Source organism: Salminus brasiliensis, chromosome 6, assembly GCF_030463535.1.
Source record: "Salminus brasiliensis chromosome 6, fSalBra1.hap2, whole genome shotgun sequence".
Taxonomy (NCBI): domain Eukaryota; kingdom Metazoa; phylum Chordata; class Actinopteri; order Characiformes; family Bryconidae; genus Salminus; species Salminus brasiliensis.
The window spans coordinates 42,911,814-42,924,207 of NC_132883.1; the positions used below are offsets into that span (position 1 = coordinate 42,911,814).

The window sequence follows — 12,394 nt, forward strand, 5'->3', positions numbered from 1 at the left end:
TACTCTGACCATCACTGCTGTCACTATATCAAGTTCTACTACACCATGATTATTATATTATGATTATGATCAGAGCAGTTCAATAGTATAGATGGTTTGATAACTTTTATCAATAATTTATTAATAGTTCTGATCAGAGGAGGACGGGTCGGGTCCCCCTTGTGAGTCTTGGTTCTTCCCAAGGTTTCTTCCTCCAGCTCTGAGGGAGGTTCTCCTTGCCACTGTCGCTGTTGGGGTCTGCTCACTGGGGGTCTTTGATCCTTCATATCTTCTTATGTTATTTCTTTTTTTTCTGTCTTTTACCAATTACTAATTATGTAAAGCTGCTTTGACTTGACTTGACTTGACAACCCAGTGTTGCCAACTCCTCAGTAAGTAATATAGCTATCGGCTATTCTAAGAAGGCCCTAGAAGTCGCTAAATGACGCCATTGCCTAATTAGCATAATTGTCAATTTGCTTGTATTTGAAGCTGTAGGATAAAGGGATAACACTGTGGGAGAGAAAACAGTGATAATATACGTCGGAACTACAAATGAACTCTAAATAAAGGAACTTCTGTTGATTCTGTTTTTGTTTTGAAATAGGCCGTCACTTCTCAAAATAACTTCATGACTTAACTTAATGCTTTGTCTAGACCCACATTACATAAATCATTTTTACATAAATTATGTAAATCAGTTTTGTCCTGTGTTGTTAAATGTTAGCATTTCAAATTTAATCAAAAGACTGTATGTGGGGTGGAACTGCTACCACGCTCAACCCTCCTCCTTTATCCGGGCTTTGGACTGGCAAAGTGACCTTAAAAGAGACCAAAAAGAGAACTTAAAAGAACACAAGAAAAGGTCACTAGATTTGACGCTTGTAGCTTTAAAAAAAAAGTCGCTAGCGGGGTCTGGATAGTCGATAAATATATGGACAAAGTCGCTAAGTTGGCAACACCAAGACAACCCTGTCATTTTGTCATTCAAAATAGCAATTACAAGCCACCTCATTACAATTATACTACATCCTGTCTCAGTAGCTCCGCCCACTACCACTGGGACAGCAGTGTTTCAAAAGGCAGCTGCAGGTCAACTGTCAGGTCGTTGGTGTGTTTTTCAGGTCATGTCAAAAAGCTACTGTAAGCCAATAAATCAGGCTGCAGACAGTAGAAAATTACGAACTAGTTTATTGGTGGATATCAGTCCTGATTTGAGTAGCTGGAAACCCACGGATGGAAAGACAGGTAGATATATAGTATATATAGTAATAATAGCAATAATTAAATAGTAAATGAATAAAGAATGTGGGAGAGTGATTGAGAGAGAGAACCGTGAACTCAAGGTGAAGTAAAGGGAGGCTAGCTTGTGCGCTGGGTCAAATAAAAATAAACTTAGAAGTAAAGTATAAGGATTTTGTGTGTGTGTGTGTGTGGGGGGGGGGGGTGTTATGGGATAGGTTGAGCAGTATCTCATGATCATTTAAAGAAACAGGCCCTCAAACTAGTCATTCTGGATAGGGCTGGTAGACAGTGTGAGAATGGTGCTCTGGTGCTTAATCATTGTAGTAGTTTCACTTGACACTTCATTAAGTCCCCATGGATCTGTGTTAAGTTTGGGGAAAGGGGTAGAATAAGGTCACCTTTAGATTTTCTGTGTAAAGATAGGATCACTTTCTTTTTGATATAGCTTATTTATTATAGTGCATCCAGTGACTTCATTTCTTCTCTTATTGATTCTTATTGAAGCTCTTCTATGGAGGAATTCTACCGTCTGAAACACACCCAACAGACGACGTAAAAAGAAAATAAAAAATAAAGGAACGAAACAGAAACAGAGTCTTGCAATCAAGAGCTTTAATTAAGAGGGCTGAGAGTAACAATACTGCAATCCTTCAAGTAGGACACATAAATCTAACCGCTGCTACTGAGGCAATCCTGTAACCTGACAGTAAATACTGTAAACAGATGTACAGTACAGAAGACTGACGCTGGCCAAAAGCACATACATGGAAAAAAACCTGATACAGTAAAAGAAAAACAAACAGATAAATAAGGCAAATAAAAGAAAACAAGGAACTGTTTGTGCTTAAAACTGAATAAAACAGCCATAGTATTAAAATTAGACATGTTCAGATGGACATATCCATCTATTGCCAAGTCCTTTTCCATAAGACACAGCAAATCTATCACTAAACACAACACAAAAACACATACAACAGTTTACAATTTCTACATCTTTTGTGTTATTCTTGAGAAACAAGCCAAATTCCGGGACCCTGAAAACACTGACATCACTAACTCCTAACATCGTCTTTGACTGAATACAAACGATGATCCCTGGCTGACGAACGAGACGTAAACCTGAATGTTTTCAGTGATCTGACATTTTCCACCAATACCAAATGGTCCAAATGGAATGTACGACATGTGAGATGTGTAGATAATATTTTCTGGGAACAACAAGTGAGAGAGAGTGTGTGTGTGTGCTGTGGGAGAGCAAGCGAAAAACAGAAATGTGAACTCAAGGTGAAGTAAACATTAGCTTTACACATAGTAATGATGGTAAATCAGGTGAGCTGCTGCTGCTGCTGCTGCTGCTGCTGATGGAGTTGAACACATCCTCCACACTGTGCTGGCTGGACTGGGGGGCGTCCAGGAGAAACCTGGAGGAACCGAGCTCTGTTCTTCAGACTAGCTCACCGACAAGATCTCACTACTTTCTTTCTTCAGAATGAGAAGCTCTTGTTTCTCCTTTTTACTGATTTATGTTCACCTGCTTTATCTGTTCTGATGAGATCTGGAGTTTCCACAGTTTCTACAGCCTACAATGTGCACAGTACTGTATGTAAATATACATACACAAGCCAAAACCTTTAAAGGGGCTGTATACGATTTCAACCAATACACTTTTCTATAAAATTAAGCTTATGTTTAAGCTTATGAAAAAAAGTCAGGTGTTGGTACTTAGCCCTGGCAAATAAAGTGCCTCAGACCACTAAACACAACTCTATTCCAGCCAATCAGCAACATGGGGTGTTTGTGCTTATACAAAGGACGGGGGAAGGGGAGGGGCAAAAAAGACAGCATGAAAAGGGATGAGGATGGTGCTCTGTATGTTGTTTTGCCCCGTTTGCGAATGTCTGTGATAGATAATCACTACTAGTTTGATTAGCAGCAGTAACTGTAGCAACAGTTTGCCAACCCACAATGTGCATTACATTTTTGGGGGGCGGAGCTTCTGAAGGAGCTTTGAAGGGAGGGCTCTGTTTGTTTTGATGTTGAGTTCAAATATTAACAGACTTGTAATTTCCAGAATCGCATACAGCACCTTTAAAGCTGAAAATCAGATAATAATAATCAGGAAAAACAGATAATAATAATCAGGAAAAACAGATAATAATAATCAGAAAATTGGTTGCTGTCTTACAATATATACAATATATATAATTATATGAACATTGTTTATTTGCATGACTACACGCAAATATTATATATTATATTTCATGAGGAATGGACCAATAGGAACGATAGAAAAAGTAATTACATGAAAGGAATGTTCTTCTTCTTCTCCTATAAAGGAGATACAGTATAACGAGGCTGGGATAACGAAACAGACGCTCATTTCCACGGAAGCTCTAAAGCTGGTCTAAGTGCTTTCGGACACTTCTTCAATCCAGACTTTTCACACAGACTTCAAACTTCAAACAGCGTGCACTGCTGCCAAAGTAAGCAACAGTCCTCCACTACACTGTTTATAAATAATACTAAACGTCTGCAGACTGTCTCCGCTGTCTGCGCTAAGCTGCCTCTTAGCCGCCTCACAGCTCTTAAAGCGACTGTTCAGTAAAAACAAACAAACAAACAAACAAACAAATAAATAAATAAATAAACCACAAACACAAACACACAGATTTCCCCCGTCACCCCAAATGCAGCTGATCAGCAAAGGCATTTTGGTGTCTGACGTTACAAGAGCTACGTGGCTAATGTAGCTAACAAGCAATGGAAGCGTATGTACACCAATTAGCACATGTGCACTCTGCATGCTTAAAGAGAGAGCGCTCATTCAGATTTGGTTACTGTGCCTTTAATGCTAATATATGTAAATGAGCCTGTTTTGTATTGTGACTCAGGCCGGGCTGGAATACTCCTCATACCGTCAGTATATGAGTGGGTGGAACTGCTAGACTGCTGTAGAGTGAATAGGTGGATATATACTATACGGACAAAAATATTGGGACACCAGCTCATTTACTGAGAGTATTAAAACAGAGCTGATCCTGCTTTTCTTGGAGTAACTGTCTCTACTGTCCAGGGAAGAAGGCTTTCTACTAGATTTTGGAGGAACATTGCTGTGTGGATTTGATTGCTTTTAGCAACACATCAACCTCAACTCCTAAGAGTACTGGATGAAGCCCTTTTCACAATTCCAGAGAACACAGTTCTTCCACTGCTCCACAGCTCAATGCTGCTGGGGGGCTTTTTACCCCTCTAGCCCACATCTGGCATTAAACAGCACGGTGCCAATAGGGTCATGTTTATTTATCTGCCCAAGAGAGTCCTATTCTATTGGCCGTACTTCTCTACAGCGGCTAGACAAGCCCTGTGTGTGTGCAATTGCAAATATGTGTCAGCAATGGATGCTTAACTTAAGGAGCTGAATGCATTTATAAGGGATGTCCACAAACATTTGACCATATAACATATGGAAATGATTGATTGCATAATGGGCAGGTCATATATGGACTGTATAGTCTAGACCAGGGACTCCATATTCCAAAATATTAGTCCTTTAAAGCAGTGGTTCTCGAACTGTCCCTCGGGGCTCTTTCAGATGGTCCAGATATTTGCTCCAACCCCCGAGAACCAATCTGAGAGCCACAGCTTCAACCGATCACACACCCTAAGGCCATCTTCAAGCTTAAAGTTTGTCCATACCTTTGTCCAATGTCCTTTACAAATCTTACCATTACTTGTCAACCACATCAGACTTGTACACTATATGGACTAAAGTATTGGGACACCTACAGAAGCTTTTATATGACATCCTATTCTAATCCTATAGGCATTATTAATATGGAGCTGGTCCCCCTTTGCTCTAAGCTCTAACAGCAGCAGGTCTGGATCTGATGGAGGAAGATCTAGGAGGGAGGAAATTTCACCAGCTGACTTGTTGTTGTTGGCGCAGTGGTGTCTCCTATTACATACAGAACCACGCTGGAGTTCAGTGAGCTCTTCAGAACCTCCCATTCTTTCACTGATGTGTGGAAAGATAGACTGCATGGCTAGGGGCTTGATTTAATACATCTGTGGCAATGGGACTGAATCCAATGCTTAAGAGGTGTGTCCCAATACTATTGTCCATATAGTGCATAGTGTAACAGGCACCAAAATGAATGCTTTTTAGAGGCTCAGTAAAGTCAAGGATAATAATTCATAGGCTCCCTCCACTCTGATGGTGTCCTCAAAGAAAATCAAGAAAAGCAATGAGTGAAAAAACACATTCACGCCAGTCCCGGCGTCGCAATCTTCAGACTGGAGACCAGAGGCAGGACAAATCACATCATTTTGCAGCAACGGTTCTGCTTCCGAGCCTAAAGGAAGATAGACTGGAATCAAATTATTCAAGCGCATGATCATCATGATCATCCATCCAAGATAGAGGTCTACTTGCTGTGTAGTGTAAACGTAATAAAGCTGAGCAGTAAGAAGAACATCTGTGGTGGGTTCAGGTGCTCACAATTCCCAATAAAACATTCAGCGACTCATTAGAGGGATAGGCCAATCTGAATGAATGAATGAAATAAATGCAGGAGCCCGTTTTCTCTGGTAGCCGTTTCTTCAGTTCATAATGTTAAGAAATAGCAGTTCACAGAAATAGTGGAGGTCAAGTTGAGGTCTGGAAGACCATAAAAACGTTCATAGAGAACTGCTTGTTTACCTACAAAAGACCTTCAAAAGGTTTAGCACCCTGTAGTGGTGGCGCACTATTCTACTGTGCAGCATGGCAGCATAATAACCAGCTGTAACAGATAGAAGGCCACTTGCTGTGTAGTGTAAACTAGGGCTGGGCGATATGGTAAAAATATTATATCACGATATTTAAAGACATTTTTACGATACACGATATTAATCACAATAGACATGATTACAGAGAAAATGCATCATTAGTGACAGATTTTTAAAAACTACTATTCAGATACTCTCCCATATTTAGTACAGTGATTTTTCTTAAAAACCTGCTGCACTTCATCCAGTTAAACCAGTCTAATTACACTGTTTAGAATGAAACGTGCAGTTTCAGTGGTCAGTGTTATTTAAGCACTGGCGATATTCTCGATATGCTAAGAAAAGCATATTGTGTATCACGATCATAAAATGTATCACGATACGATAAAATATTGTCATATTGCCCAGCTCTAGTGTGAACCTAAAAATGCTGTGTAAAGAAATACAATCCACAATAAAACATTTAGGAACTAGTTAAAGCACCTGTTAAAGCGTGTGTTTATATAGTTGCTGTCAGACAAAAGCCTTGTATCTCCACTTTTTTAGATTTTTTTGACATCAGAATTAAGGACATGAGAATTTCAGTATATTAAAATGCATCAATAATACACATGGGCTCTTCTGAAGATATCTCATGAATCCCCTTCATGGGAACCATTGTCAAACCGCAGCCTATCAGGGTAGATTGGTTGAGGAGGAGGAGGAGGGGCTTACATTAAATACACACCCACAATCAAATTACATTTTTGTCGGCAGACCTTTACTTTGTCGCTGTCATAAAATATATAATCTCAATTTTGCCATTTTCACTTTTTGACATAATATGAATCTGGCAGTTGTTCTTGACATTGTGTCCAAATTTCAGGATGAACGGACCAATAAAAATGCTCCAAATAAAATCTTCTTAAATTGACTTCCGTTGAAAGTTAAGAAGGCTTTTTCCTTCTTGTGTAAAGTTGCTATATTGGAAATACAAGGTTTTTGCAAGACAGTGATGATATGCATCCCAGTGCATATCCAAACCTTACAGTTTTGTAAAAGGCTTTGGATGTTTGTCCAAGTTCCTCTGACTTCTGCACCAGATCATCCAGCTTCTCCCCTCTCTCCAATAACGACTCCATGGTCCTGTGCTATTGGAGACACAAAGAACGTATGAAAGGTCACATGGTTTTCTCAGGACTGCTGGTCTTGGATCAGTATTTGCTGTGTTTAATGGATTAAATGTCTGCGCCCAAATGATCTCACCAGAATGATCTTTGTCTCGTCCACTTCTGCCTGAACTCTGGTCAGTGCATCAGCTTCTCTAGGGTTCTGCAAGGCATGAGACAAGAGTTCAGACGGTTTCACAACAAAACACTTAATCCACTCACCCAATACCATGACTCACCTGAGACCTAACAGTTAATTAGCCAAGATACAATACATGTCCAAATGTTTGCGGACACCCCTTCTAATGAATGCATTCAGCTACTTTAAGGTGCACCTACTGCTGACACATTATGTCTAGTCCCTGTAGAGAAGTACTACCAATAGAATCGGACACTCTGGAGCGGGATAAACTAGATGAACCTATTGGCACCATGCTGCCTAATGCCAGGTGTGGGCTAGAGGGGTATAAAGGCCCCCAGCATTGAGCTGTGGAGCAGTGGAAGAACTGTGTTCTCTGGAATAATAGTTGATCTCCATCCAATACATTATGGGATGAGTTGAGGTTTTTAAATACCATTGATACCATTAATTCTGAATTAGAAGGTGTCCTAATACTTTCGTCCATATAGTGTATGTTTGGTATCTGAGGTTTGGTAATATTATTAAGAAATGGCCTGGAGGTCTGGAAGACCAAGAAAATCTGCAGAAAGAACTGCAAGAGACCATGGTGGTGCTCATTTCTTCTGTAGGTCTACCGTACGACCTTCATTGGAGAGTCATAAGAAGAAAACCTTGCCTGCAGCCTCACCACCAAGGTTCTTTATAAGGAATATCTAAGCAAGTCTGATGGATTTTGGAAACAGGTCCTTTGGAACTAACCTAAACATTTTGGTCAGCAAAGGTATGTTGGAGAGAGAAGGATGCAGAAGTTCATGAGAAGAACACATTTCCAACTGTTTGTGTTGTTTGTGTTGCAGCCAGTGGTACAGGGAACACTTTTCTGGTATAGAGAAGAAGGGATTCTACTGAATACCAGCGAATTCTGGAGGTAAACATCACAACATCTGTGTAAAATGATGGTAACTGGTAGCTGCTACACACTTCTTGTTACACATTTCTTGTTAGCTACATTAGCACCAGGGTGAGGGAGCAGTGTCTCTACAGCCAATGTGAATATTTATGTATGTGTATCCGTGTGTAGAGTACCTGGTATTTGCTAAGGTACTCTTCTAGCATGGTGAAGCGGATGGTCTCTGGAGTTCCTGTAGGCCACTGTCTGTCATCCACCTGTCTAGAGAACTCATCCAGCACCTTATGAAAGTCACATTATTAAAAATTAATGCACATTCTTGTGTAGAGATGGACTGACCACAGATGCTGGTGTACAATCAATCCTACATTTCAAAAATGTACTCATTCATATGCATATATTTATTTTCAATTACCCAATTCCCATTTATGTGAACTCACTGAATCACTAGCAATGCCCCTAACACTAGGAGCATGAAGGCTAGCACATGTCTCTTCCGACACATGAGAAGCCATCCACCCCTTCTTTTTTGAGAACTGTCGCTGATGCAGCATCACTAGGCAGATGCCCTGAAGTCCTGGCCAACATCATATGTTCTCATGTGGAGAGAACATGTGAAGTGCCATTAACCCACCCCTGAGAGAGCACGGACAATTGTGCCCACTCTGACTCCGACTGCTGATGGCAAGCAGCATAACCCGGGATTCATACCAGCAATTCTCTGACCATTGTGGCAGAGCCTAAGTCCACTGGACCAACTCGGAGTGTCGGTGAGTTACAGTTTCAGAGGTGCAAGCTTTCTTCACTGTCACGTTACACACCTTATCCAGCAGTGAGAAACACACTCGCTGTGGGTACTCGCTGTCTGCGATGACCACAGCAGCCAGGCCGTCGTCCCGTATGTGCACATGACACATATACTCTAGTTAAGGGGAAACACATCTAATTAGGATGGCTGAACGAGTATAAGCTGATTATGATGGATTCGGGAGGCGGAGTTACTGACCTTTCTCACTGATCGAAGCTCGACTGCCCAATGCACAACGCTCCACTAAGAGGCCACAAGTGAACGTCATGAACTCCTGAATACTGTCAAATGCATGCATATATGTGTATTATTTAACTGTATACACATATATTTAGACATAAACAATTTGGACAAATGTTTGTGGACACCCCTTCTAATGAATGCATTCAACTACTTTAAGTTGCACCCACTGCTGACACAGCTTGTCTAGTCCCTGTATAAAGGGACTGCCAATAGAATAGGACTCTCTGGAGCAGATAAATAAACATGAACTTATTGGCACCATGACCATACCTAATGCCAGGTGTGGGCTAGAGCGGGGGTATAAGGCCCCCCGGCATTGAGGAGCTGTGGAGCAGTGGAACTCTAGTGTTCTCTAGAATGATGGTTGGTGCTCCATCCAGTACTTTTGGGATGAGTAGAGACTTGAGTTACTCCAACAAAAGCAACCGATCAGCCATAACATTATTACCACCTGCCTAATACTGAGTAGGACCCACTTGGAGTCTCTATGGATCGCATCACTGCTTAGCCGAAGGTGCCCATGGCCTTCCGGTCGTTCTTTCTTGGACTACTTTTGGTTGGTACTGCCCACTGCATCCTGGGAACACCCCACAAGACATGACAGATGTTTTGGAGATGCTCTGATTCAGTCGTTTAAGTGTCAAAGAACTGGCCCAGTTTTTACTGCTCCAACACATCACCTTGAAGAATGGCCTGCCTGCTCACTTGCTGCCTAATATATCTAGCCCATGGCAGACAGATGCCACAGCAGATGAAGATAATACTACTAATGTTATGGCTGATCTGTGTTTTTACTGTATACACGAGCTACAAACCATTCACTGTAGGCTATGCTAGAGTTTGGGAACGTGAGAATGTACCTGGATCTTTGGAAAAAGCCGAACGAGGACAGTTCATAGGCGGCTTTAAGGAGGTTGGATTTGGGCTCTGCTTTGTAGAGGACGCCGAGACACAAGAGCTTCATTCTGCCTGTAGGAACACCTGCGAAGCAAACCCAGAAAACCAAGAGGATCATTATTATCAGCATTATTGGCTACAATATTGGTCACTTTTCCACATGGTTCTTAAAACTCTCATTGCATTTTTCCATTGCAGATCATTTCACCATTTCGCCAAATTCTGTGGTTGATCAAACCTCTCATAATATTAAAGTAGAAAGGTTAGGTGAATAATCCAGAGCTGCTAGCTGCTTCATATTAAAGGTTATGAGGTAGATTCAGTCTAACTGGTCTGTGATTCCCACTGATGGTGCTTTAAAACCAGTGTATCAAGACGTGTGAATTCCTGGGAAAAAAAAACAAAACAAGTTACCTTAGCAAAAATAGACATGAACCCAAGAAGGCGGCACCAGGTACGCTGGAGGTATGCTGTGTTGTTGCTGTTGAGAAACACTCCAGACCTCGACGATTTCGGCAGTTGTCAACTAACACTGAGCAGGGACATGGTCACAGGTCATGGTCAAGGGCCCTGAGCACAAGCATCTTTGGAGATCCACCAATACTCCCAACCAGAACTCAAAAACTATCAAAAAACAATACTTCCTATGTGCACAGCTTGGCTTCACCCACCATCCCTCAAAACATATGGAAGACAAGCATCTAGACTTTCCCTGTCCTGGAGCTGAGGTGGTCCCCAGGCTGTCTGAACAGAGTCGCTCGGCGCATTTAAACGGGACACTTATTAAAGCTTGTGATTGTAGTCTATTCACTCTAGCCAGCCAGATATGTTCTGAGTGTATGAATACACGTAAATAACCCAGAAATACCCAGTTTTATTATTTATTTGATCTAATTCCTTTTATTTGTATTAAAATAGATCATTTAGCTGTTTAGTAATTCTTTCTTATTTAGACAGCCTTAGTAATTATTGTTTAATTGTTCTTACCTTAACATTAATTAAAACATTGGATGTTGTCTAGTCTCCTGGCTGCCCATAGACTAGAGTTTTAGGGGCCTTTAACGCGTCAAGGTAGAATTTTTTTTTCTTTTTTTTCTATTTAAATCTATAACAAATATATTTATTATTTAAAATGTTCCTTTGATTTAATAATAAATTAAAAACGATTCCCTTATAAATAAATAAATTCGTCAATGTAATCATTTCCCCCTTACCCTATCAAATCGCTCCCTCAATATAGCCAATAAAGTGTCCTTTGTAAAACTAAGAGGCTTTAAAACTTATAAACAAATAAAATAAAGTGAATAAATGTTTTTAAAACTTTATTAAATTGAGGGAACTTTTAAAATGATTTTTGTCTTTGTTAAAATTATTTACTTTAGGGGTTCCGGTAGCTAGCTTGCTAGTTTTTAAGGCGCCAACTCGAGTGCACAAGTCCGGCACAAGGGCGCACTGCAGTGCAGATTGGAACGCGGCCCACATCCGTGTCTTCCGTCCGTTTCCTCAACACCGCTCACCCACCACCCAACGACCCACGTCAGCAGCCCTGAAAGTAGCTCTATTCCCGGTTCAGGCGCTGGCCTGTAGGCGGGCAGTTCCACCCCTGGACTCACCTGAGACGGTGAAATGCAGCTCTCCTCTCACAATTCTGGGTCTAATCGTCCCGAAACGCCGCGCTTCCCTTTAGGTCCTCGCTATGCGCTCTCGGTTTCCATGGTAACCGTAGGTAAACGGTCGGCTGATGAAACTGCATCGGGTGGAAGCGGCGGGCACTATAAATGCGTTCCGCCCTTTTCTACCACGCCCAGAGGCCTGCAAAACTTTAGGCACCCCTAAATAGCACAATACCTGTTGCTGTGAATAGCTGAGGCAGGCATAACGTCAAAGATGTACTTTAAAGAGTATTTTAAGCAAGATGACTTTTTTTTTTATTTACAACTTTTACGATTTCAAAACAGCAAATAGGGAAACAAAGGACCCGAAGCTAAAGTTTGGGAATCCTGCATAGTCAGTACAGTAAGACACCCCCTTTGGCGCCCATTCTTCTGACAAAAGGCTTCTAGATCTGTGAAATTCCCTTTTTTTCAGGTCTGCCCACAGATATTCAGTGATGCTTTGGTCTGGAGACTGTAATACCATGGCAGAACCTTCAGCTTAGGCCTCGTCAGTGGCGAGTCAGCGTGAGTTTAGGATCATTAACCTGCTGTAGGACCCGTTTTTCATCTTTTCAGCTTTTTACAGTTTGCTGGCATGTCATTGTCATTGAATCCACTCTT

General features: G+C 41.2%; 1 protein-coding gene across 1 annotated transcript; it reads right to left on the reverse strand.

Moving 5' to 3' along the window:
• Positions 1-1,840: 1,840 nt before the first annotated feature.
• Positions 1,841-11,813, reverse strand: LOC140557004 (synaptobrevin homolog YKT6-like). Its single transcript, XM_072681132.1, has 8 exons — positions 11,732-11,813; positions 10,082-10,202; positions 9,177-9,259; positions 8,992-9,092; positions 8,347-8,451; positions 7,237-7,302; positions 7,020-7,121; positions 1,841-5,576 (listed from the first exon to the last, which is right to left on the reverse strand). Exons 2-8 carry the CDS (start codon positions 10,183-10,185, stop codon positions 5,541-5,543), a joined length of 597 nt encoding a protein of 198 aa, XP_072537233.1. The 5' UTR covers positions 10,186-10,202; positions 11,732-11,813; the 3' UTR covers positions 1,841-5,540.
• Between the last annotated feature and the right edge of the window lie 581 nt (positions 11,814-12,394).

Coding starts and splice junctions, on each gene's coding strand:
- LOC140557004 (XM_072681132.1), bottom strand. CDS start 10,185: ATGAAGCTCTTGTGTCTCGGCGTCCTCTACAAAGCAGAGCCCAAATCC. Junction 8,452..8,991: donor GTTTCTCACTGCTGGATAAG/GTGTGTAACGTG, acceptor GACTTTCATAAG/GTGCTGGATGAGTTCTCTAG. Junction 5,577..7,019: donor CCAAAGCCTTTTACAAAACT/GTAAGGTTTGGA, acceptor ATCTTCCTTTAG/GCTCGGAAGCAGAACCGTTG.